This window comes from Cutaneotrichosporon oleaginosum, assembly GCF_008065305.1.
Source record: "Cutaneotrichosporon oleaginosum strain ATCC 20508 chromosome Unknown ATCC20508_contig06, whole genome shotgun sequence".
NCBI lineage: Eukaryota > Fungi > Basidiomycota > Tremellomycetes > Trichosporonales > Trichosporonaceae > Cutaneotrichosporon > Cutaneotrichosporon oleaginosum.
In genome coordinates this window covers 1,678,146-1,701,230 of record NW_027072175.1, presented here as the reverse complement: position 1 = coordinate 1,701,230, position 23,085 = coordinate 1,678,146, and the positions used below count along the sequence as shown (strand labels likewise).

General features: G+C 58.9%; 8 protein-coding genes across 8 annotated transcripts; 5 read left to right on the top strand and 3 right to left on the bottom strand.

The window, feature by feature from the left end:
- Positions 1-2,277: 2,277 nt before the first annotated feature.
- On the bottom strand, positions 2,278-4,100 carry COLE_07101 (uncharacterized protein; the record flags this gene model as incomplete). Its single annotated transcript, XM_018423634.2, has 6 exons — positions 2,278-2,568; positions 2,600-3,286; positions 3,325-3,437; positions 3,480-3,840; positions 3,884-4,017; positions 4,070-4,100. The coding sequence occupies 6 exons, from the start codon at positions 4,098-4,100 to the stop codon at positions 2,278-2,280; spliced, it is 1,617 nt and encodes a 538-aa protein (XP_018277577.1).
- A 1,579-nt stretch (positions 4,101-5,679) lies between these two features.
- COLE_07100 (uncharacterized protein) lies at positions 5,680-7,382 on the bottom strand (the record flags this gene model as incomplete). Its single annotated transcript, XM_018420900.2, has 3 exons — positions 5,680-6,673; positions 6,715-7,121; positions 7,167-7,382. The coding sequence occupies 3 exons, from the start codon at positions 7,380-7,382 to the stop codon at positions 5,680-5,682; spliced, it is 1,617 nt and encodes a 538-aa protein (XP_018277578.1).
- Positions 7,383-7,935: 553 nt separating this feature from the next.
- Positions 7,936-9,018, top strand: COLE_07099 (uncharacterized protein; the record flags this gene model as incomplete). The annotated part of the gene is made up of 1 exon (XM_018423635.2): positions 7,936-9,018. One exon carries the CDS (start codon positions 7,936-7,938, stop codon positions 9,016-9,018), a length of 1,083 nt encoding a protein of 360 aa, XP_018277579.1.
- Positions 9,019-9,821: 803 nt separating this feature from the next.
- COLE_07098 (uncharacterized protein) lies at positions 9,822-11,615 on the top strand (the record flags this gene model as incomplete). The annotated part of the gene is made up of 1 exon (XM_018426801.2): positions 9,822-11,615. The coding sequence occupies one exon, from the start codon at positions 9,822-9,824 to the stop codon at positions 11,613-11,615; it is 1,794 nt and encodes a 597-aa protein (XP_018277580.2).
- Positions 11,616-12,321: 706 nt separating this feature from the next.
- Positions 12,322-13,297, top strand: COLE_07097 (uncharacterized protein; the record flags this gene model as incomplete). Its single annotated transcript, XM_018420901.2, has 2 exons — positions 12,322-12,394; positions 12,429-13,297. The coding sequence occupies 2 exons, from the start codon at positions 12,322-12,324 to the stop codon at positions 13,295-13,297; spliced, it is 942 nt and encodes a 313-aa protein (XP_018277581.1).
- Positions 13,298-14,135: 838 nt separating this feature from the next.
- On the top strand, positions 14,136-17,024 carry COLE_07096 (uncharacterized protein; the record flags this gene model as incomplete). The annotated part of the gene is made up of 16 exons (XM_018425476.1): positions 14,136-14,154; positions 14,193-14,268; positions 14,310-14,673; positions 14,705-14,904; positions 14,940-15,192; positions 15,228-15,250; positions 15,288-15,422; positions 15,484-15,543; positions 15,577-15,693; positions 15,728-15,796; positions 15,838-15,946; positions 16,019-16,162; positions 16,198-16,269; positions 16,302-16,820; positions 16,855-16,926; positions 16,968-17,024. The coding sequence occupies 16 exons, from the start codon at positions 14,136-14,138 to the stop codon at positions 17,022-17,024; spliced, it is 2,289 nt and encodes a 762-aa protein (XP_018277582.1).
- Positions 17,025-17,600: 576 nt separating this feature from the next.
- Positions 17,601-19,474, bottom strand: COLE_07095 (uncharacterized protein; the record flags this gene model as incomplete). Its single annotated transcript, XM_018421448.2, has 3 exons — positions 17,601-18,625; positions 18,666-19,178; positions 19,213-19,474. The coding sequence occupies 3 exons, from the start codon at positions 19,472-19,474 to the stop codon at positions 17,601-17,603; spliced, it is 1,800 nt and encodes a 599-aa protein (XP_018277583.1).
- A 1,451-nt stretch (positions 19,475-20,925) lies between these two features.
- On the top strand, positions 20,926-23,066 carry COLE_07094 (uncharacterized protein; the record flags this gene model as incomplete). Its single annotated transcript, XM_018423636.2, has 6 exons — positions 20,926-21,060; positions 21,093-21,634; positions 21,666-21,843; positions 21,876-22,077; positions 22,112-22,705; positions 22,768-23,066. 6 exons carry the CDS (start codon positions 20,926-20,928, stop codon positions 23,064-23,066), a joined length of 1,950 nt encoding a protein of 649 aa, XP_018277584.1.
- Between the last annotated feature and the right edge of the window lie 19 nt (positions 23,067-23,085).

Sequence of the window (23,085 nt, the reverse complement as noted above, 5' to 3'; positions counted from 1 at the left end):
GACAGCGCGAGCGTGTCGTACAGGTCCTTGTGCCCGTCGGCCATCCACACCTCTCCGAAGAGCGCGTACCCCCGCTCGGCATCGTACGCTTTCCAGGGCACGACGGTGTGTCCCGCTGTCTCGAGCGCGGCCTTGACGTCGGCCAGCGCGCGCGCATACGGGGGCGCGGCGCGCACGAACCCGTCGTCGGACATCATGCCGAAAACCAGGCGCTCGCCGCCCCCATGCTCGGCAAGGCGGTACCGCTCCTCGCTCCACGGCATGCGGAGGACGACGGGATCGAGGCGCCACGGGCGGCCATCGATCACGGCCTTGAATGCGAGGCGGAGGCCATCGACCGTCGCCGCCATGGGGCCGAGGACAGAGCGCAGCGACTCCTGACCTGTGGTCAGCGGAGCCCCCACCGCACTCACCTTCTTGCGAGTTGCACGTGCCCTCGTACGGGAAGCGCTGGTACGACGGGCGCAGTGAGTAAAGCCCACTGAAGCCGGCGGGGATGCGCACGCTGCCGCCGATATCCGAGCCGACACCGAGCACGGATCCGCGGAGCGCGATAAGTGCGCCCTCGCCGCCCGACGAGCCGCCCGGCGTGAGGTTGCGCTGCTGTCAGCTATGGCCCGGAGCACGCACATTGTGCGGATTACACGTCTCGCCGAAGACGTTGTTCACGGCGGCGCCGAAGCCGAGGTGCTGTGCAACATTCGTGATGCAGTACGGCACGGCGCCCGCCTCCACGAGCAGTGTAGTAATCGCCGCATCGGACTCGGGCACGCGCCCGAGCCAGCCCACAAAGCCGAAGGAGCGCTCGACGCCCCGCACGGCAATCTGCTCCTTCAGCGACACGGGGAGGCCGTGCAGCGGGCCGCGCGGGCGGCCGGTGCGCGCATACTCGGCGTCGAGGTCGCGCGCGTGAGCCAGCGCCCGGTCGAAAAAGATCTCCGTCAGGCAGTTGGTCTGCGTCAGCGCTGTCGCGGGGGACGCACGAGCTGGTGCGCGATCGCCGCGCGCCGGCAGAACGCCGAGACCACCTCCTCCGCCGAGTAGGTGCGCGCTTTGAGCGCATCGAGGAGCGCCGTGATGCTTGGCGTGCCGGTGATTTCGAGTTCGCGGGCAGAGAGGATGCCGCTCGTCGCTGGGACGGACGATACGTCGAGATCCGTGGGGGCGGAGGGCAGGAGCGTGTCCTTTGGAAGGAGGGCGTCGCGCTGGGCGCGCTTCGCGGCCGCCTTGGCTTCCCAGTCTGTCATGATGCCAGGCAAACGGACAGGCGTTGGTCAAACGCGCGGGCGTGGGAACGTATTATATGTCGACGCTGAAACGACGCTGAAAGACGCTAACCCCGGCCGCCGGTGGGCAAGCTGTCTCGGAGAATGGATTCCATGTCAGTCCGAGTCTCGGTGACCTCATGGCCCACGCCGATAGATTAGCCACGTTTGGCCGAGATTAGCTCATCTTCAACCTTTACCCGTTCGAACCGGTACATGCCGGTGCCGTGCCAACATACTTCCATACTCTCGCTTCCGCCCTCGTCTCCGGGCTTCCGTGGAGCCGCCCGCTACAAAATGACTCGCAGCTAGCAAACGTGTTGCGAGTGCTTGCAACTGCACCGCAGTCATGTCGTGAGTGTCCGCATTGCACAGCTGAGACAGCGCCCCCACGTCCCTCCCCAACGGCGCCACGCTGCAGGCGCTCTACGCGCACCCCCTGCCCAATGCGCCCGGCCTCAAGATCGTCGCGGTCAAGGTTACGTACGAGCCGGGCGGATACACCGTGAAGCACCGGCACGGCGCGGCATTCGTGGCCGCCGTCGTGTTGGAGGGGCGCGTTGAGTCGGGCGTTAATGACGCGCCACCCAAGACCTACGGCGCTGGCGAGAGCTGGTCCGAGAATCCGGGTGACTGGCATACAGTCAGCCGCAATGCCAGTGCGACTGAACCGGCCGAATTCGTTGCAACGTTCGTTTGTCCCGTCGACCAGACGGAGTATGTCATGTACGTTGGGAGGAGGATGGGGCTGACGCCAGCTTTGACTGCCCAGCGTGTGAGGTCGCCCGGGACGCCTAGCGCCTCTGCGGCGGCGGATATCGTGTTCCTAGGTAGTCCCGTAAATGCAACGTGCTTTGGAGCTTGGTGGCTGTCGGAATGCAACACCGGAATGCAATGTGATCTGCATGCCGCTGACGGTGCGCCACAAAGCGTCGATCATGTCTCTCCCCGCAGCAACATACAGAGCAATCAGAGCTTACATGAAGACACAACTATAGAGCCGGAACAGGCGCTACGCTTTCTCTCCTACACTATTCCGGTTGTCCAGGCGGAGCGACGACACAGACGCTGCGTTGCTCTCACCGCGGTACAGCGCGTTGATGGCAGCCGCCGTCGACCCGCGGCGGAGGAGCCCGGCGCGCACATGGCTCTCCATCTCCTCAGCGGCGCGCTCTCGCGCCTCCTTGACGGGGTAGTCGAAGAGCAACGTGATCTCCTCAAGCGAGAGATTCCGCGAGTCGATGAGGTAGAAGTAAAAGTAGGCCATGTACGCGAGGTTGATCGCCACGTATACAAAGTAGTACTGCCGTCAGCTTGGCTTCGGCGCGACTCACCTTCCATGTAATCTTCTCGAACGCAATGGGATTGACGAATTGGTTGAAAGCGTTGGAGCCCGTCTGCATTGCCACGAAAAGGGCGAGACCCTTGGTACGCAGATGGAAGGGCTGAATTTCGGTGCAGTAGTGGAATGGAATGGACATCCACGCAATGTCGTACAAGCCGTAGTAGAGGAAGAGCATGGGGATGGAGGCAATGCCGAGGTTGACATTACCCTTCTCCTCGTATCCGGCCGAGAAGCCACCAACGAGCGCCATGGTGATGACCATACCCCATCCCGAGATGAAGAAAATGGTGCGGCGACTGACGGACTCGACGTAGAGCGCGGCGACCTCGGACACGACGAGGTTCCACATGTTCATGCCATTATTCAAGTTGATCGTCTTGATTGGGTCCGAGATACCGACAGACTCGAGGATCGGCGTGAGGTAGTAGCCAACGAGACCCGAGCCGTTCCAGTTAGTGCCTGAAGCCATGACGAGGCTCATCATCAGGCGGCGGCGGTTGCCCTTTGTGCGCAAAAAGTCGCGGAAGCCAGACTTGTTCTCCCCGCCCTCGGCCTCGAGCGCAAGCACCATCTCATTGTACTCGAGCTGCACGAGCGGGTCGTCCTCCTTGCCGTTCGCGTGATACTTGGCCAAGACGGCCAGTGCCTCGTCGTACTTGCCCTTGTTGGCCAGGAACTGGGCGTCAATGCCAAACCTCCACCGCCAAGACTTACGCGGGGCGACTCGGGCATCGACAGTGAGATGAGGAGCACGCCGATTGGCGCCGCAATCTGCGCGATGCACGACAGGCGCCAGCTCCAAGTGCCAGGGATGTAGAGGCCCGCGACTGGGGTGAGCCTGCATGTGGTTGTCTTGGCGGTTCACTCACGACAGAGGTAACCCGCGACGATAGCACCGAGGAAAAACCAGCCATAATAGCTCGAGGCAAGGACGGGGCGGAGGCGGGGGTGCGCGATCTCCTGGAGCAGTGCTGGAGCCACCACTTTAGTGATGGCGCCGCCGGCGCCCAGAATGACACGGCCGCCCGCGAACTCTCCTTGGTTGCGCGAGAGTGCGTTGACGATGGCGCCAATGATAATGAGCACCGAGCCCGTCCACACCGCGGGCTTGCGCCCAAACCTCATGCTAATCCATGAGCCGACGAACGCGGCGGGAATGCCAGGGAAGTAGAGCGCCGATGAGATGAGGCCGAGCGTCGTGCCTGTTGGGTTGTCAAAGTACTCGTCCCACTTTTGTCAGCACTCCCCGCCGCAACAGTCGCTGCCAACGCACCTGTGGAATGGATTGGAGACACGCGAGCAGGCTCTGATCATAGCCTAGATAAAAGACGCAAAGACACAGTCCCATGCAGTGGTAGACGTTCTTGCGCAGTCCCTTGTCCTTGTACCATGTCGGATGTGTGTTATCTGTTTTCGGGTCAGAAAAAGTCGCAGAGGTAGAGGCGCGGGGAATGCTTACTCGGTACATCAAGGATGTGTGTTTTGACCATTTTGAGAAGCGCCTGAACTGGAAAAGCACGGTGGGGGGGCGCGATGGGAACGCGGGACTCGCCTATATAGAAAGAGGATGGGAAGTAGAAGGTGGGGGAGGCCAAGCAGGAGGTTGAGGAGCGAGCATGCATGAGCCTAGCAGCCTTGGGCTGAGGCTGAGACCACAAGCGTCCGGCTCCTCGCATTGGATGAGCGGTAGCGGGCTCGGCGGGCTTGGGAGCTAGCTGGTAGCTGGTCGATCAGGCGATCTGGCGACGAACAGCATCGATCCGGAGACAGGCGGTAAGGGAAGCCACCGACGTCTTGTTCTTGGTACGGCCTTGGTGCAGGGCCGCATGGAGCCAAATTTCAGAAGCCCCGGCGGGAGACTTGGACGCTGTCTCGGCACGGCGCAGACGGTGGAGCGGAGAGAGATTGAGACAAACGGCTTCCAGGCACGATGTGCAGTGTGTGGGGCGCAGTGCACGAGCCCGGCCAGGCACGGCGACGGAGGGGCCAAAAGGAAAAGATGCACGGTCATATAGTTCAGGGTCATATTGTACCTGGGGGGTGAGTCACGTGGCGATGGGCGGCCGCTGATCCAATCATCAGGCAGGATTGGCAGATTGCCACGCTCGGGGAGGCCGAGTTTCACCAAATACCTCCGTTTTGAATCGATCCCGGATGACTCTCGTCGTTTGACATGCGCCGAAAGCTGCTTTCTTCCATTGCAATCCATCACGCTGTCGTTTACAGCGCGGCTTGCGTACACCAGTACGTACACGTTCCTCGCCCTAACTGTCTGCGTTTCCTCATTGCTGCCTCGCGCAGTGCTCGCTTTGACTATGCTCAAGCGAATGCTCGCCGATGTGGTGATCTGATCAAAACCCACGCCTCCATTATCATATCTCAGGGGCGATAGCACAGATATGACTAACGCATAACGGGAGACCATGACTCGACGTCCCAGAGAGACGAGATCGAAACTGGCGCCACCACCCTCTCTGGATTTGCTCCGGGGCCGTTCCGAGGGATGGGGCCCACGCCACCTCTGCGCCCGCCAATGCGCACAGCGACGACTGCATTCACAATCCACAATCTAATCATAGGGTAGCGCGTTGTACGTACACCCTCGGTGCCTCACATCTGTTGCGCGGGGATCAACCGCCAGGCCCGCAATTAAGGGCCCTGCCCAAGACAGCGGTATGACCTCATGCAGACGATAGACCTGCCTCCCGTAATGTGATGCGCTTTGAAGCACTGAGCGGCGCGAAAGCGACCGGAATCGCATCCTTGCGACGGGCTGATGCACATGACGAAAGCCAGCATGTCAACGTCCCACTGTTTAGCGACATGGGACAAATCGTACAGCTTGTCAGCACTGGCTCGCGCCGACTGCTGTCTCTGCTATTGGACTTGGCCGAGTCGCGTGTGAGCGCGACGTCTTCGCTCGCGGGTCCTCACTAGAACCACGAGATACTTAATAAACAAGATGAATTGACTGTAAGGTTTGACGACAAACATTCATTGCACCTATGCCAAAGTACTGTAATCTTCCTACCCTGCCGCTGAGCGCCCCCTTCTGAGTCCAATTGCCGTCTACTCGTCCTCATCCTTGTCGATAACAGTAGTCTTGAATTTACGAGCAGGCACGGCCCGATGCCACAACAGGTCAAGTTCGCGCACACTCCTGTCCTTTGTTTCGGGAACCATGAAGTAGACAAATGTGAGGACGCCGCATGCGGTGCCAAACCAGATGAAAGCTGAGCGGCCCTGCAGGTTCCATGCGAGAGGGTTGAGAGAGTAACTCTGGATAAAACCCATGGGCACAGCGATGGCGTAGTAAGCGGCGCGAGCGATAGCACAGGTCTGTGCGCGGAGCTTGATCGACGATACCTCGGCGACAATAGTGAACGTGATGGGCCCGACGGAAAGACCGTATGATGCGTACACGAGCATAAGGAATGTCGCCTGGACCCAGAAACTCGCGGCGCTACTGCTCGCAACAGCCGCGATGCCGATTGCGAGCAGCATCAGCGTTTGGAAGCTCACGCCAGATAGGTACAGCCTGCGCCGGCCGACGCGCGTGACGAGGTGGAAGGCGACGAGAACAGCCGCGAGCTGGACACCTGACGTGCCCAACCCAAGACCAAACGCCTTGTCCGCGCCCATGCCCGCGACGGTGTAAAAGTAAGTTGCCATGTTGCCAATGAGAAGGCCGCTCCAGTTCTGCGCGGCGAACATGAACGAGGCGACGAGCGTGCGCTTCCCGTCCACACCCCTGAGACAGGAGACGAGGGACGCGCCCTCGGTCAGCGCGTTCTCGATCTCGATTGTGCGCGCCATCATTGCCACGACGGCGGCAGGATCGCGAGGCGACGCTTTGGACTCTAGGCGCCGGACGACGCGCTGCGCCTCCTCGAGCCTGTCCTTGCGCACAAGCCACCACGGCGATTCGGGGGCAAAAACCATCGCAGTAATTAGCGGGACAGGCCAAATCCACTGCAGGGCGAATGGAATCTTGTACGACCATTTGGTGGTGCCGTTGCGGAAGGCGAAGAGGATGCCCGATGTCATGAGCTGCCCCACGCACCTAATGTCAGCGCGATAGAGGTGAGAGGATGCAGCACCCACCAGCACACTTGGTTCCACATGGTTGCGTGTGCGCGCAATGGAAGGGGCACAATCTCGGACGCGTACGCCTGGGCGATGGCGTTGTAGAACCCCCAGGGCAGGCCGGCGAGGAACTGTCCCACGAAGAGGACCGGGAGGGTCTCGGCGAAGAAAGTGACGAAGATAAAGCATGTCATGGCGACGAGAGCGCCAATCATCGTTTTCTTGTACCCGAGGTGAGGCTGAATATAGCCGCAGATGAGGATACCCACGAACGCGCCGATTGTCGACGCGTAGTTGCACGCGCTCTGCCAGGCCGGCGGCACTTGATATCCACTGCCGTCGGGCAGCGGCTGCCCAAAATGACGCTGAAACGCGGGCTGCGCCATAAGGTTGGACACTAGAGCCGCGTCATATGCCTCCATGACCTAAATTCAGCTCTTTTGCTTCTCCTGGCTCTAGATCATACGCACAATCACCATGGACATGACCATGGACCAGAACGCCGCCTTAGGGAACAGCTGGAGGGCCGCCAGAACGCCCATATGCTCTTGATCCTCGGCGGCGACCGCCTCCGCGAGGTGGGCTTTGTTGGCTTCGTGCACGACATGCGTGTCCTTGTGTTCGAAGAGCTCCTGCCCCGGCTTCTCATCCACTTCCTGGATGTCCTTGATGTTCGGGGTCGACATGGCTGGTTGCTGGGAGCCCCTCACCCTCACGCGTTATTTATCTGTCGACGCCCCGGAGAGACCGGGTGTAGCGAACAGTAAGTCAGCGGGGACCCGATGGCCCCACATCCTTGTTTGCGTTTGCAGTTGCGCGGAGTTGATCCGAAGAGATGGGAGTTGTGCATGGCAGTCAGGAATCGGCCCTAACTGAGCAGTGTCATTGGCTAAACGGGGATATCCACATCGGACAAAACAGTGCTAGGCCGGAAGTGTACCCCGGCTCTGCTCTGAGAACAGCTGAGGCTCACTCCCGTATTAATCGGACCTCCATATCGTTGCAGTCCATCGGGATTGACAGATCGGGGGTAGCGGTTGGTATCCACCGGGAATAATGATCTCAGCCGTTGCAACCGCACCGGGCTAGCCTCACTCATGGGAGCCGCTTTCAAGGCTCTCTTGCTTTGAAACCCGGGTCAGAGTCCGTCGTGATTTCCAGCCGCCTTAAAGTATCTATATAGTCCCTATGTCCACCTCTGCTGCTCCTGTCCAGGTCTCGCCCAGTCCCAACGTCACCATGACCGCCGACAACGCCCGTAAGCTCAAGGTTGCGCTCTTCGGCGTAGGCCGTCTCGGCTCCATCCGTGCGCGCATCCTACTGGCCTCGCCACGCATTGATCTTGTCGCAGTTTGCGACCCCAAGCCCGGCGCCGATGCCTGGGTGGCTGGCAACATGCCGGCGCGTATCCGATTCTTCGCGGATCCGGAGGACTGTCTTCTGCACTCTGGCGCAGAAGCAGTTCTGATCTCAACCGCGACCGCCACGCACGCCCCCCTTGTCCTCCGAGCCCTCGACCTCGATCTCCACGTCATGGTGGAAAAGCCGATCGCAGTCGACATCGAGACTACCCGCACCGTGGTCGAGGCCGCCCGCAAGAAGCCTCACCTCAAGCTCCTTGTGCCCTTCTGCCGCCGCTTCGACGAAAGCTATCGACACGTCAAGCGTATGGTGGATGCGGGTGAGCTGGGTGAGGTTCACGCCGTCGAGACGTCATGTCTGGACCAGCAGGATCCAAGCGGGTTCTTTGTCGCGTTCTCCGCCCAGTCGGGTGGCATTTTTGTCGACATGGGCATTCACGACATCGATATTGCCCGCTTCTACCTTCAGCCGACAATCGGCTGCCCCAACCCAAGAAAGCAGGTGAATCGCGTATTCGCTGTGGGCCAAACCGCCGTGTATGGTGCTCTCAACGAGTTCCAAGACGCGGACAACGGCTTCGCTATTGTTGAGTTTGCCAATGGCAAAATCCTCACGTTCCACATCGGACGCACCCTCACCAACGGCTTTGAAAGCGCCACACGTGTGTTTGGAACCAAAGGTAGCGCAATTGTCAACGGCAACTCCACCATCGACCGCGTAGAGGTGCGCGACGTGCACGGCGTGCGGACCGCCACGACGCCTGATGCGTTCGTGCTGTACGACAAGAGCTTCCTGAATGACGTGGCAGAGTTTGCTGAGTGTGTACTTGATGACAAGGCGCTCTCCCTTGACGCCGACGATGCGTATGAGGCGGCCAAGATTGCAGCTGCGCTCCAGTACTCGTTCCGCAAGCGCGTACCCGTCCTCTTTAACGAGGAGGGACTGCCAGTTATGGAGTAATTATGTACTGTTTTGGCGAGCTAGATTGTTGGTCTATGAACTGTTTTGAGGTACCACTACCCCACATTCAGTGTGCTGACTCAGTATACGGGTGCATGAGTGCCGACGTTTTGCTCCAGGTCCCCTCATAGCTGTGTGAACTGCAGTGTTTCTCAATCCGCACGCAACATGCCGTGCCATGTCCACTTCGGTGAGAAAACAGACCCATTAGGTTGTGGACATGTGAAAGATCCCGTTGAGACAGCACTTCAGCTGGGGGCACGAGCGCACCGCACGGGCATACGTTTGAGGACGCAGTCATTTCCTGATTTTCGAGGTGAGGGTCAACCGGACATATCATGCAGTTATGCCCGGTCCGATGTTTGTACCATTCTTCCTGATCTCCGATCTGCTTCCTTGTATCGATGGCCTTACTTCCCTGGTCGCCCGCCCCATCAGACACAGTCCGATGCCCCACCTCTCATGACGTCCGGCCTTGTTCCGTCTCATCTCGGTTTTACGCGTGCTGCTATGTAGACTTGCAGTGGACGTTCGACCTGAACGGAATGTCCGGCTATCAAGCACTTACAACATCTGTGCAGTAAAAGCACTCAGCGGCAGCCGCCTGCACTCTATAAAGTGTTGAGCTGAGCTCAAGCCAACGGCCAACGGCAAATCAAACAGCACTCCCCATCTGTTGCGTCCTGCACACCATCATGTCTCCAACCGCCATTCTTGACACCACTCCCGCGGCTGATGTTGCCGACGCCACCAGCCTCAAAGCGAAAGTCGCGGACGAGAGACCACCGCTTGCCGACAATCACATGTACGACTTCCAATATAACCATGCGCTCCCCACAGTCGAGGTGCTCGGCACTAAGATACCCGAGGATATAAACGTAACTGAGGTTGCTGAGGACATCCTCTCTGCCTTGTCATCTGCACTCTCGACTGGCGACGCCGAGGCCTTCGCTGCCCTATTTCTGGAGTACGGCGTGTGGCGCGACAAGCTCGCATTTACCTGGGACTATCGCACGTTTAATTTCCGCCCAGCGATCGCAAAGGCCGCGGCCGACCTCCTCCCCTCGGCGCATGCCAGCAAATTCGAACAGTTTACTCCCCTCCCAGCGATCCATCGCCCCTACCCCGACCTCGAGTATCTCCAGTTTTGCCTCAAGTTTGACACGCCGCTCGTACACGCAAGCGCCATGATCAATGCTGTCCTTACTCAAGAGGGGTGGAAAATCTGGACTCTCCATACCGTCGCCGAGGACCTCATTGACTTCCCGGAACTGCCGCCAGCCGACGGTCACATGACCGGCGACGTTAGCTTCGAGGCGCAGCGCGAGAAGGACGACGACGAGATTCGCCCGGACGTTCTCATTATCGGCGGTGGGCAGAATGGCCTTGCCCTCGCCGCTCGTCTTAAAGTTCTCGGTGTTCCCACCCTCATCGTGGAGCGCGCCGCTACCATCGGGGAGGTTTGGCGCAAGCGCTACGAGTACCTCTCCCTCCATTTTCCCCACTGGGCTGACCATCTCCCCTACTTCCCCTACCCGGAGCACTGGCCGACGTACACGCCCGCCCAGAAGCAGGGTATGTATATGGAGTGGTACGCCAACGCTATGGAGCTTTCCATCTGGGCAAGCTCATCCGTTGTCGAAGCCCAGCAGGATGCAAACGGCTGGACTGTCAATGTCAATAAGGGCGGCATTGCGGTGCGCACCCTTCATCCCAAGCATGTTGTCATGGCCACCTCCCTCTGCGGCATCCCCATGATCCCGCAAGTCCCAGGTCGTGAGCTGTGGAAGGGCACCGCGCGGCACTCGACACAGCACGACTCTTCGCGCAACTGGATCGGCAAAAAAGTGCTCGTCGTCGGCACCTCATCCTCTGGCTTTGACACCGCGTACGACTGTGCGCGCCGCGACATCGACGTGACTCTTCTTCAGCGCTCGCCGACGTACATCATGTCCCTCACGCATTCCGTGCCCCGCGCCATCGGCGGATACGCGCCCAAAAACGGCGTCCGCCCTGACCTTGAGGAACAGGACCGCATTGCGTTCGCGATGCCAGTTGGACCCGCTGAGGAGCTCTCACGACGCAACGCCCAGGCCCTTGAGACCCTGGACCGCGAGTTGCTTGAAGGTCTTAACGCTAAGGGCCTACGTACCTGGCGCGGCCAGCGTGGGACCGGCAACAGCACGCTCGGCCAAACACGCAATGGCGGCTTCTACTTTGACGCAGGTGCGTGCGAGCAGATCATCAACGGCAAGATCAAGGTCGAACAGGGCTACATTGAAAGCTTCACCACGGACAAGGTTGTGCTCTCGGGTGGCCGCGAGTGCGAGTTTGACCTAGTCGTTTTCGCTACCGGGTTCTCTAGCGCGGTCGATAGCGTCAAGGCTACGCTTGGTGAGGAGATCGCTTCCCGCTGCGGCCCAATCTGGGGCATAGATGAGGAGGGCGAGTTCCGTTCTGCGTACAAGCATTCGGGCGTTGACAATCTCTGGATGATGGTCGGCTACCTCCCCTACACGCGCTACCACTCGAAGCGCATGGCTATCCGGCTCAAAGCCCTCATCGAGGGAGTCTCCCCACCACCTTACACTGCCTAGATGTTTGACCGGTACTCCTCCTACTTTCATAGGGGGCTTCGGGGTGGCTGCTGCCCCGGCTTTAAAGTAGATTTGAAATGTGTCATCCCATCCTTCGCTGCAGGCTGTCGAATGCAGGGCTGCATTAATAGACACAAGTGCCGCAATTGATGCTCAAATATGCTGCAGAGAAACATACGACTTTATGCACGAGGAGACAAATGAACGCGTGCACGTGCACGTGCATGAACAGAGTACGTACGACTTCAGTACTACAACAGTGGCAACTTGCGTCTCGCTAGGCCCTACTGCCCTGTCATCATCCAAAGCGTGGCCGCCGCTGGTGCGGAGGTTTCTGTTACTTGGTGATAAATGGTATTCATGTATCTGGGATGGAGACGGATGCGTCAAATTCTCCCATCTAACAGACTACGGAGCTCCCAAGCTCAATTCCGTACGTCCGATGCAACTCCGCTGCCCATCTCCCAAGGACAACGAGTGGAACTCGTATGGGTCCCGCCTGAACTCCGACCCTCTGACGACTGTTACGTTCTCAATCGGGGCTAAGACTGATATCCGAGCCTCAGCCCCGCCGGATTTGATCCACTGCCCGATCCGTTATACCCGATAACGAGGAAAGCCTTACACGGGCCAGCCGACATCGGTCACTGCAATGCCTTAAGACCGTTGAGCGCCCCAGCTTCCGCACCCCCTTCCCAACACGACCATGCCGACCTCTTTTACTCTCCCCTCCCACTTCCAGCTGAACACGGGCGCTAAGATCCCCGCCGTCGCACTGGGTACCCCCTCTCACCACTCGTCTGCTGATATTAGGCACGTGGCAGTCGATGCCAGGTGAGGTGCGCAATGCCGTTTCATTCGCTCTCAAGAACGGCTACCGCCACATTGATGCGGCGCTCATCTACAAAAATGAGCATGAGGTGGGGCAGGGGATCAAGGACAGCGGGGTTCCCCGCGCCGAGATTTTTATCACTTCCAAACTTTGGAACACCCACCAGGCGGACGCAGCTGAGGGTCTTCAACAAACACTCGAAGCACTCGGCACGGACTATCTTGACCTGTACCTTGTGCACTGGCCAGTACGTTTGGTGCCGCAGTCTTCTGGCGACCCCCTTCTTCCCGTAAATCCCGACGGCACGCGATCAGTGGATCGCACGTGGGACCAGGCTGAGACCTGGCGGCAAATGGAGGAGCTGTACGCCAGCGGCAAGGTCAAGGCTATCGGTCTTTGCAACTGGTCCATCCCCTACCTTGAACAGCTCAAGAAGACCTGGGAGGTCGTGCCCGCCGTCAACCAGTGCGAGCTGCACCCTTTCCTGCCCCAGCACGCGCTCAGAAACTACTGCGCCGAACTTGGTATCCTCATGGAAGCATACTCGCCCCTGGGAAGCACGGGCGCTCCGCTCATGAGTGACACTGAGATCGCCGCCATCGCCGAGGCACACAGTGTGTCTCCCGCTACGGTGCTAATCAGCTATCACGTCAACCATGGCACGGTCGCGATCCCGAAGAGTGTCAGCGAGAAGCGTATTGCGGCCAACCAGACGGTCATCAAGCTCTCGGAGAAGGAGATGGCAGTTCTCGACGGCCTTGCCGCCAAGGGCAAGGCCAAGCGGATCAACACCCCACTGTGGGGGTGGGACCTCGGCTTCGACGACTGGTACGCACCTGCCGGTAAATAGAAGTATTCAACGTACATGTCCTCTCGTAGACTTATGTTGAAGCGATGGAGGGGTCCGGCCGCATTGGCGGTCATTTCGTTGGACTGCCGTGACTGACTCAGCTCGACGGCTGCCGTTGACTTAGGCAAGTATAGTGACCGTTGAGTTTAGGCAAGTATTGTGACCGTTGAGTTGGGGTGTTACTAAACCTTGAAGTGGCATGGGGGTACCGTGCTACAGAAACTTCAGACATTGAGAAGTCCAAGGGCCTTTGTTATCAACCACACGTGAGCATCGTCGTGTCAACTTTCATATTGCCCTTGGACCCACTGCGCTCTACGCCGCGCCATCATCCGAGCCCGTAAACATGGTGGACTTGCCCTGCTCTTTCCGCCCCGGTGGATTCTGGTTGTCGGTGTCGCATTCCGGAGTAGTGGGAGACAGGCTTTCCAGGTCGTCGCCGCCGCCGAAGATGCAGCGTGTGATGTACCCTGCATTGGGTAGGTCCGTCAAGATTTTGATCTAGTCAGTCTCGGGTGTTAGGGGGCCATCCCAGATGCATCGCTGGTACCGGACATCATCCACTATTAAGCCCGATCCTCACCTGTCAACCATCGGAGGTAGGACTCAATAGCCGGACTCGTATATCCGAAATCGATTCGAAGCCAACATGCCATTCCTCGCACTTCTCAACAACTCTCCTCCAGCATGTCAGATCTCCTCCCATCCTCGGGCTCGAAGAGGCCCTCGCCTGTTGAGGTGACCCTACCCAAGAAGAAACGAAGGCAACGCAAGACTTTTGCATGCGCAGGTGGGCGCCCAAATTGTCATTGCTCAAACAGAATGCCGGCGACTCAAGATGAAGTGCGATCGGCAGGGTACGTCGCCGCGCACCACTTCATGTGGCTTACAGCAGTGCCTTGTGCACACTGCGTGCGGCGCCGGTGCTCCGATATATGTCCCGACGGCGTACAGACCGACGGTCTCCAGCTGTGCGTCCTCAAAGGCGCAGGACTGACTTCACTGACGACAGATTGTCGGAGGCGTCCAATCGCCACCGCCACCGCGGGCAGGCCAGTGATGACCACGACGGTACCCCCGCCGTTCAGTCACCTGCACGCGCCTCAACTTCACCACCTCGCTCTGCATCGTCGTCCCTGCTACCCATCATGCCCGGGGTAACAATTCCTGCAGTCGTGCCCGATCTTGTGCAATCTTCCTCCACGAACTCACCAAGCTTCTCCTTTCTCGACCCCGCGTCATGGCGCAGCGTAGACTCTGCTGGGGCTCAGCTAGCCGCTTCTCATGAGCAAGACGGCTCAGGCACGCTCCTGATGGCCAACGGTGGGCGATCCAAGTATCTTGGCCCTAATGCCTCCAGCGAGTGGCTACGCGATGTGCGTGTACCCTTCGCTAAGCTAACAGAAGCAAGAGACGCGCGAGCCCGACGATGTTCCGGCGCCCTCACGAGTTCCATCACCAAAGGAGTTACATCTCCCCGGCCTCAATCCGTCATTTCCCTTTCTCGCCGCGGCGCCGACGACGATGGCGTATCTTACGTCGAAGCTGCCGCCTCGCGAGGAGGCCAAAGCTCTTGCTCACGCCTACTTTCGATACTTCGCCTGGCAGTGAGCGCGTACCCATTTTCTTCATCTGACGAAAGATACGATGTGGCCCCAAGAGCATACTTTGAGCCGATCTTTGAGCGCGTCTACGCTGCTGTCGAGAGCAATAACCACGCGGTCAACCCACAGCAACTCGCCTTGCTATTCATTGTCTTCGCTATGGGTGCACTGTACAGCCTTGAGCTTCCGCCCAATGATCCGGCCGCAGCCGAGTACCACGCTTTGTCAAAGGCATGCTTGGTCAAGGGCAATTTCCTCGTCAACACCGCTATCTCGGGAGTCCAGACACTTGTGAGTTCGGGATGCTCTGCGTAGCTGATCAAAAGCACATTATGGCACATTTCCATTTGTGGGCCGACGCGCGAGCACCACTCAGCTGACATCAGAGAAACAGAAGAAGGAAGGAATGGTGACCCTGCATGGCCGCTGTGGGGCTTAGCAATGCGTATCGCCCAGGCCATGGGGTTGCATCGTGATGGAGAGTCATGGGGGCTGCCACCAGACGTCATCGAAGAGAGACGGTAAGTGCCAGGGAGCTGTAGGGCCCACACCCCACCTTGCACCAGCCCCAACTGATCTCAGACATGTGTTCTGGGAATCGAATGCCGCCGACATCTTCCAGGCCAACAACTTCTGTCGCCCGTGAGCCGAATGCGCGTCAACCCTAACCCGCAGATGTTCCATTTCGCCTGACTACGTCGACACGAAGCTCCCAAAAGAGAAGAGCTCTGTCGTTAATGATGGGCGAGGTTATTTTACTCTCAAATGGGAGCTTGCGGTGATCTGTGGCCAGTACGTCCCACACCTGCTGGCAGTTGACACGGAGAGTTCTGGACCTCAGCATGAAAATCAAGAAGCCGCTCGATTCCGGTGTCCCAGGTTTGCACCGTCGACTGTGAGGCTGTGCCTGATCGTCCCAGCCAGCTGATGCTTTAGGACTGAATTCGAGAGCAGCATTCCGTACCCTCTACGTTGCCGCTCGGCTCTCCTCGCTTTGCCCTCTCGGTACGCCGACTCTGAGTCAGCAATCCGCGACAGTCCTGAGGTTCTCCGACGTGATGTCCACTGCACTTTTCAGGCGAGTCGTGCATTGACACGGGTTTTGACTAATTAACAGCAATGCACTCTCGCCATTAACGTCTCTGAAGCCTTCCTATTCCTGCATCGCCCCAACTTTGTGAAGGTTCTACGAGAACAGCATGACGACCCGACGAAGTCACCGTATGCGCAGTCCTTTTTCTCAATTCTTGAGCGCTGTAATGTAGGCATCTTTACACAGATCACGCTGATGTTAAGGTCATGATCGTAGTCGCCGCCACTGTGCACAGCCTGTTCCCTGCCATTGCTGTGCGGCACTGGTTCTTCTGGGTGCGTGGGCCACTTGCCAATCTTAACGCCAGCATCATACCTTTAACTCAGCCGTAACAATGGGCACCCTCATCATCCGGAACCCTCAGAACACCTTGGCACCCTACGCTTTGACTCTTATAGACTCAACCATCCTACTCCTCTCCCGCGTGATCGTTTCCTGGCCGTCGCCCCGCATGGCGAAGAACCTCAAATGGTTGCATCGCTTGCGTGGTCGCGCAGCAGCCAAGCTGTCCGCTGTAACCCCGAATCCGAACCCAAACCCCGCACCTGCGGCCGGAACAGACAGCGTCTCCGCGTCGGATGACGAAGATGTTGAGCTCGTCGGCTGGTGCACGCGTCTTGTGCAGCGGGGTGCCACCGGCTCGCAGACGGTGCGGACCATTCTGTCAAAGTCGGCGCCGTCTCCTAATGTGTTTTCATCGCCCAGCACTGAGCTCGGTTCCCTCCTCGACGCGGTCATTCGCAACGCCAATGTTGAGGGGGGAGTGGGTGGGTCTCAGATGCCCATTACGTCGCCGAGCCACACGGACCCCAACACCGACACTCTCGTAGGTCATCCGGGCGGACTTGGCTTATAGACAGCTTCATGAGTTCTGGGATCCGATGCTCATGATGGTGCCGTCAGACAACCTCGGTTTCACTTCCGGTGCAGATGTGAGCAACCCGGTCGAAGCAGAGCGCGGAACTGACAACAGTCAACGTGGTGGGAGTTTGACGCTGGATCCGGGGCGCTGCCGGAACAGACTGAATAGTGCGGGTAAGAGGGCTGATACACCGGACGCAGAGATCCCGTCGAACTACCTCACTGCGGCGAGACCCGCGCGGAGTACTGCATCTATCGACACGTCTCGCGTATGCGCGTGTTTCGGTTACACGACATACATGTAGAAAGTGCCAGCAAGCTGGTTCTTTCTCCGACCGCTCGTAACGAGAAGGCGTAGGATATCGCACGTTGCCGTACCAAGGAGCCTCCTCGATGCTCTGTCTAGAGCAGTTTCGATGGACCGTACAGCAGACGAAAAGGGTCTAGAAGCTGGTGCGCTGTGCGCTTGTGCACTCGTCCTTCGTGACCCAGCCGGCGCAGAGTGGAAGGCCAGTCATCGGGGTCACTCGCAGCTATGGCAAAGGTGTGACGACCGCAAGGTGTAGAGATAATCGCCATCTGTGTCTTGTAAGAGATCAGTGTTAGATATTCTGTGTTCCAGGTGCTCGAAAACGCTCAAAACGAACTTGGGCTGTCACACGGTGTGTCTCGTCGTCAGGGATGTACACATTGCATAAATTTCTCAACAGCTTCTGATAGATCGTTAGGTGAAACTTTAGCTTCTCTACGCCTCAACTGGGAAGAAGGCCTGGTCCCGGAAGCCAGCGCGAAGCTCGTCGTAGTAGAACGCGGGGTCAGCCTCGGCCGGAATGTGTCCGTCGCCAAGCCAGGCCATGGTGTGCTTGTACTCTGGCTCGCGCTCGAACTCGTAATCCTCCCAGCGGGGGTCGCGGAGAGACCAGACACAGTGCTGGCTGGAGCCGGGCCACAGCGTACGAATGTGCCCGTCGTTGACACCCTTGTACCACGATGGACAGTCTGTTGTGAACACGGTTCGCGCAAAGTAGTCGTCGGTATATTTGGCGAAGTCCTTGGCACACTGGTCCTTGACAACCATGTACTTGTATCCCTCGGCCTGGACCTTTCTGAGCGCCTGGCCAATATAGCGGAGCTGCGCCTCGATCATGATCAGGAGGTTACCCGAGCCCACGACAGCTTGTGCGCCGAGCACGCTGAAGAAGTTCGGCATCTTGGGAACGGAGACGGCGAGGTAAGTCTCGACCTGTTTCCGCCACTCGTCCTGGAGATTGGTGCCGCCAAGGCCCACAATAGGGAACTTTGGTACGCTCGACACGTCGAACCCCGTTGCGCAGATGATCGCATCCAGCTTGTACTCCTTACCGCTCTTAGTGCGAAGGCCCTCGGGCGTAAAGCATTCGAGATCGCTGGTTTCGAGGCTCACGTGCTCCTCGGTCAAGGCTTCAAGGTAGCCGGGGCCAGGAGTAAGACGCTTGCACGCGACAGTGAAGTTCGGAATGAGAGACTTCGCGACTTCGGGACGCGACGCCAGCTTTTTCTCCATGCCCTCGCGCGCCGCGTTATACATGTAGTCCTGCTCCTGCGAATTACGATGGGTGACGTAGTGGAACGAGCCCAGGTCGCGCTCGATTGTAAGGCGGAACTGGCGGTATGCCTGCGGATCGGCGCCAAACTTTGCCTTCTCCTCGGGCGTAAACACATGGTTGGCTGTCTTCATGTCCATGCCCAACTTCTGGACCATCTCCTCTCCGAATGTGGGCGTGATCCAAGCTTTTGTCAGCCATGTACTAAAAGTTGTCCAAGTCCTTACTAGGGGAGCGGCCAAAGTTGATGAGAGTTTTGCACTTGCTGGCCATGACGGGCACGACCTGAATGGCGGACGAGCCGACACCGATAACGCCGACCGTCTTGTCGCTCCAGTCCATACCCTCAGCCTCCTCCTGTGCGGCCTTCCAGCTGCCAGTGTGGCGGAGAATGCCTTTGTACTTCTCGCGGCCAGGAATCTTGGGCCAAGTGGGGTGTGAGAGTAGACCCGTGGCGTAGAGGACAAAATCGGCTGTATCGACGGAGGTCTCGCCAGTTGCGAGGTTCTTGACGGTGATTTCCCATTGACCGACATCCTCACGGAACTTGGCCTCAGTGACCTCGTGCTGGAGCTTGATCATAGGTCGGATACCGTAGTGATCGGTCACGCGGAGGAGATATTGCCGGATCTCCTCCTGCCCAGCGTAGAACTTGGACCATCCCGGGTTGTTTGCGAACGAGAATTGGTATGTGTGCGCAGGGATATCACATGCTGCACCCATGTACCGGTTATGGTGCCCTGTTATCAGTCGGAGGTCGTACAGGCAACTCACAGACACCGCCGACGTCCTCTGCACGCTCGTACAGCTGAAGGTCGAGATTGGGGACGTGCTGTGGCAGATAAATAGCTGCACCGATGCCGCTGAAACCTGCGCCGATGCAGACGACGCGGAGGCGGCGCCCCTCGCCGATGGCGCGCTCAACGAGGGCGGGGGCTCCTGTCTCGGCAGCTACGCGGCGGGCGCGCTCAGCTACGGCAGCGCGGGCGGCTATCTCGGTGGGCGTGAAGGGGGAGGTTGTAAGCTCTACGACCATTGTTTTCGCTGATGTGTTGACCTTTGACTTGCTGAGTATTCTTGAGACGAAGGCACTGTAGTTGTGCTTATATGCTTTTTTAGAGCATCTTCATGAAGGCGAGGTTCGTAGCCGCGACCCCACGCCCGCGACGGTGGAAGGTAGCGGTGGAGAGGTGGGCGGAGTCGCTCCGCCCTTTCTCAGCTCTTTGTTCTGATCAACGAGCTCTGAGATATCGCTTCAAGCCGAACGCATTCCGCGGCCCCTGGAGCAAACAGCGGGCTGCGCCGCCCCCACCAGGTTCGTGTCGCGAGACAGCGTCGGTGTCTAGATCTGCGGGGCGGGGGCGGGGCCTTTCCACTCCTTCTCGAAGTCGCCGAGGCCGTGGTGGCGTAGAGAAGAGATAAGGAGGCGGCTGTCCTCCGCCTTCCCCTGTGCGTCGCATGGCTATTGTGGGCTTCCTTAAGTTTGTTTAGATTGTTAGTTCACCACTGCGAAGCCGTCAATGAAGGCCTCGCAGCTGGCGGCGAGGATCGGCGGCGAGGGGTGCGCCGGGTTGTCGGATCTGGACAGTGGCTCCCATCAGCAGGCTCAAACCATCTGATATCTGTGGGGGGTCTAGGCCACCTCTTCTTGTGACCAGTGCATTCTTGTCGGCTCCCCTTCTAACCTCGGACACGTTCGACGTACGCTCTGATGAACCTGTAGCACATGTGACGTCCTCTTGCACGGTGGCGCCGGGACAGGAGATGGCCCGTTCCTCTTAGAATCCGCGGAGGCATTAACCTGCTTATGAGTGATCACAGTCAGCCTCTGGAGGCTCTTACCGGAGGCGTATGCCCTTGACAGCGCAGCAAGAATCCTCGAGGGCCTCCAGTCATGCTTCGTCTCGGTCTTCTTGGTCCTTTCGATCCTCCGTGGTCCCTTACGTCAATTCGGGTGTAAGAAGGACCAGTGCCTTGGCCTTCACTGATTCACACCAGTCTTGGTCCGACCTTCTGCCCAATCCTGATCACATCCGAGTGCCGAGGTGGACGAAATAACGACAGGTGACCTTGTGATCGGCGGGCCCACTACACCTTCCATCCTCTCCCCGAAACCCGATTCCTCGGCAGCATCCGCGGCGCGCCTCCTCTGCTTTTCACGCGCGCCTCCTCTGCTTCACGCGCGCCTCCTGCGGCTTGTCGCGCCTTGGCGTCATCATTCAGGCGCCTAAATGTGCCATAGCACGTGGGTGGCGGAGTGGCGCCGCCGTGGAGTTTCGGCCTCGGCCTGATGATTGGCCTGCAGCGGAGTTTGGGGACACTCTTCCGATGCTTATGTGGTCGTGACTATCCTCTCCGGGACGGTGAGGCGGCATGACTCTCGGAGGAGTTGAGGGCTCCGCACTTCCCCAGACGGACAGGCTCTTCCGCGCGACACTGACATGAGACCGACGTGGGGAAGAAACGTTGCTTTCCATCGCACACTCAATGGCGCTCCGCAGACCATCTCTCGCAAGCATCCGCAACCTGCCGCTGGGCGACCCAGCGCGCAGTCCCCCTCAGAGTCTGCTACCTACCAGCGCAAAGCAGGCTTGCCAGGCCTGCCAGCAGCGCAAGCGCAAAGTAGGGCCTCGCGAGAACTGGACTGATCGTAGTGTGACAGGAAACAGCCGCGATGCAGCATGTGCGAGAAGCGGCAAATCGACTGCGTCTTTGACCTCAAGGGCGACCCCACGCTATTAGCAGATGCGCTCGTCGCGCTCGAGGAGCGCGAAGCGCGAGTGCAGGCACTCGAGCAGCGCGTTGCTGCACTTGAGGGCGTTCTCCGGTCCGTCCCGGAGCTGGCCCATTTCGCCAGACTGCCAACGGATGAGCTCCCCGGCTGTTCTCCAGCAAGCATGGAAGCCGACCTGGCTGCCGTCAGCCTAGACGACGGGCGTGACCGTGGCTCCGAGCTCCTCCCCCGCGAGCTGGTCGACATGGTTGAGGAGCGCCTCGCTGCCCTGCACCACCCACAGCAGATCAGCATCACTAATACAATGCACATCCATCTCGGGGGCGCGGCGACCGTCGAGGAGACGAATCATTGGCCGCCGGCCGAGTGGCCGAGCCGCGAGCGCGGCGAACTCCTTGTTAACACGTTCATCTCCATGAATCCCCTGTACCCGATGTACTGGAAGGACGATATGCAGCAAGAGTGCGTGATGACAAGGTGACGCTGACATCAGTCTGGCCGCGGTCATGGATGGCAAAGGAACACCGCTACAAGAATACACAATGACGCTCGTCTTCGCTATCGCGTGCCAATACCTCGCACAGCGAGACTGCGAGCAGCTAGACACGGCAATGTTCCGGCAGAAAGCGTTCAGCCTCATTGGCGTGGTGCTCCGCTCAGAGCCAGCCATCGTGGGTGAGCAACAGGGCAAGACTAACATCAGCGCTGCGCCGAGGCACTTTTCCTCCTATGTCTCTACGGCGTATTCGATTGGGCAAATCCGGACCTCGCCCATGCATCGCCGCTCGCGTCGCACGTCATGCGCACGCTTGGCTTATATCGCGATCCGCCAGCGACTCTGCCTCAGCGCGAGCGCGATCGACGGCGGGCATTCTTCTGGTCTTTGTACGGAATCGACCTAGGACGTGCGTTATCTCATGCCTCGGAGTCTGACGACAGTGGCATCCTTGCTCTACAACTTCCCGGTGGGGTTTGATGGCACGCAGATCACGATGGCGTGGCCGGAGAGCCTCGACGATAGCATCGCCGAGAGACACGGTATCGACCCGATCGAGACGACCAAGCTAAATGTCGAGCTGCGTCAAATTGAGTGGTCCTTCGCCTCATACCAGCGCGGGACTCGGCCGGATATCCGCCCGTCCGAACTCATCGCTCGCTTGGACGCATGGCGCGAGCGAGCGCAGCGCACTACGCAAAAGCGACCGCAAGGACCGACCTCGACACACCTCGACATGTACTACCACATGCTGCGAGGACAGCTGCATGGACCACATCTTGACCCCCACGGCGGAGATGCGCGGATTATGCGCGAGAGCGCGCGCTCGACGCTCGAGTACATGGTCGCGCTGAATCAGCAATCGCTCATGGGCGACAGCTACTTTCACTTCAATTACATGATCATCATGGGCATGGCACTTTTGTACGCCGTCCTGCGCCTGGACGGAAACCCCGCCAAATGCGACGCCGCATGGTGTGCTGCTGCGATTGACGATGTTGAGAAGTGTCAAGCATACCTCCGTTCATTCTGCAAGGGTGAGTGAGGGGTGGTTCTGATGTAGCAAAGCGGAAGTCGGTTCGCGATGAGCTGACGACAGGGTGGCCACACACACGTGTGCTGTCTCATACATACGATTGTTTTGCGGCGCGCGCGATTGCCCAGCTTCAAATCCACTTTGAGCGCCCAGCCGGTATGTCATTGATAGAGCTGGTGCCTACGCCTGAAATGGACGATAAAAGCGGCATCCTCGTCGCGGTCAATCCGGTACATCCACTTGTCGAGGACCCTCTGCACTTATTCCAGACCAACCAGAAGGAGGGTGATGTCGACGCGCTCCTCTCCATGCTGGGCTGGAATGCCGAGTGGCTTCCTGAGCTCCTCCCTAGTTTCCAGTAGTGTGTCCATGCACGTAATT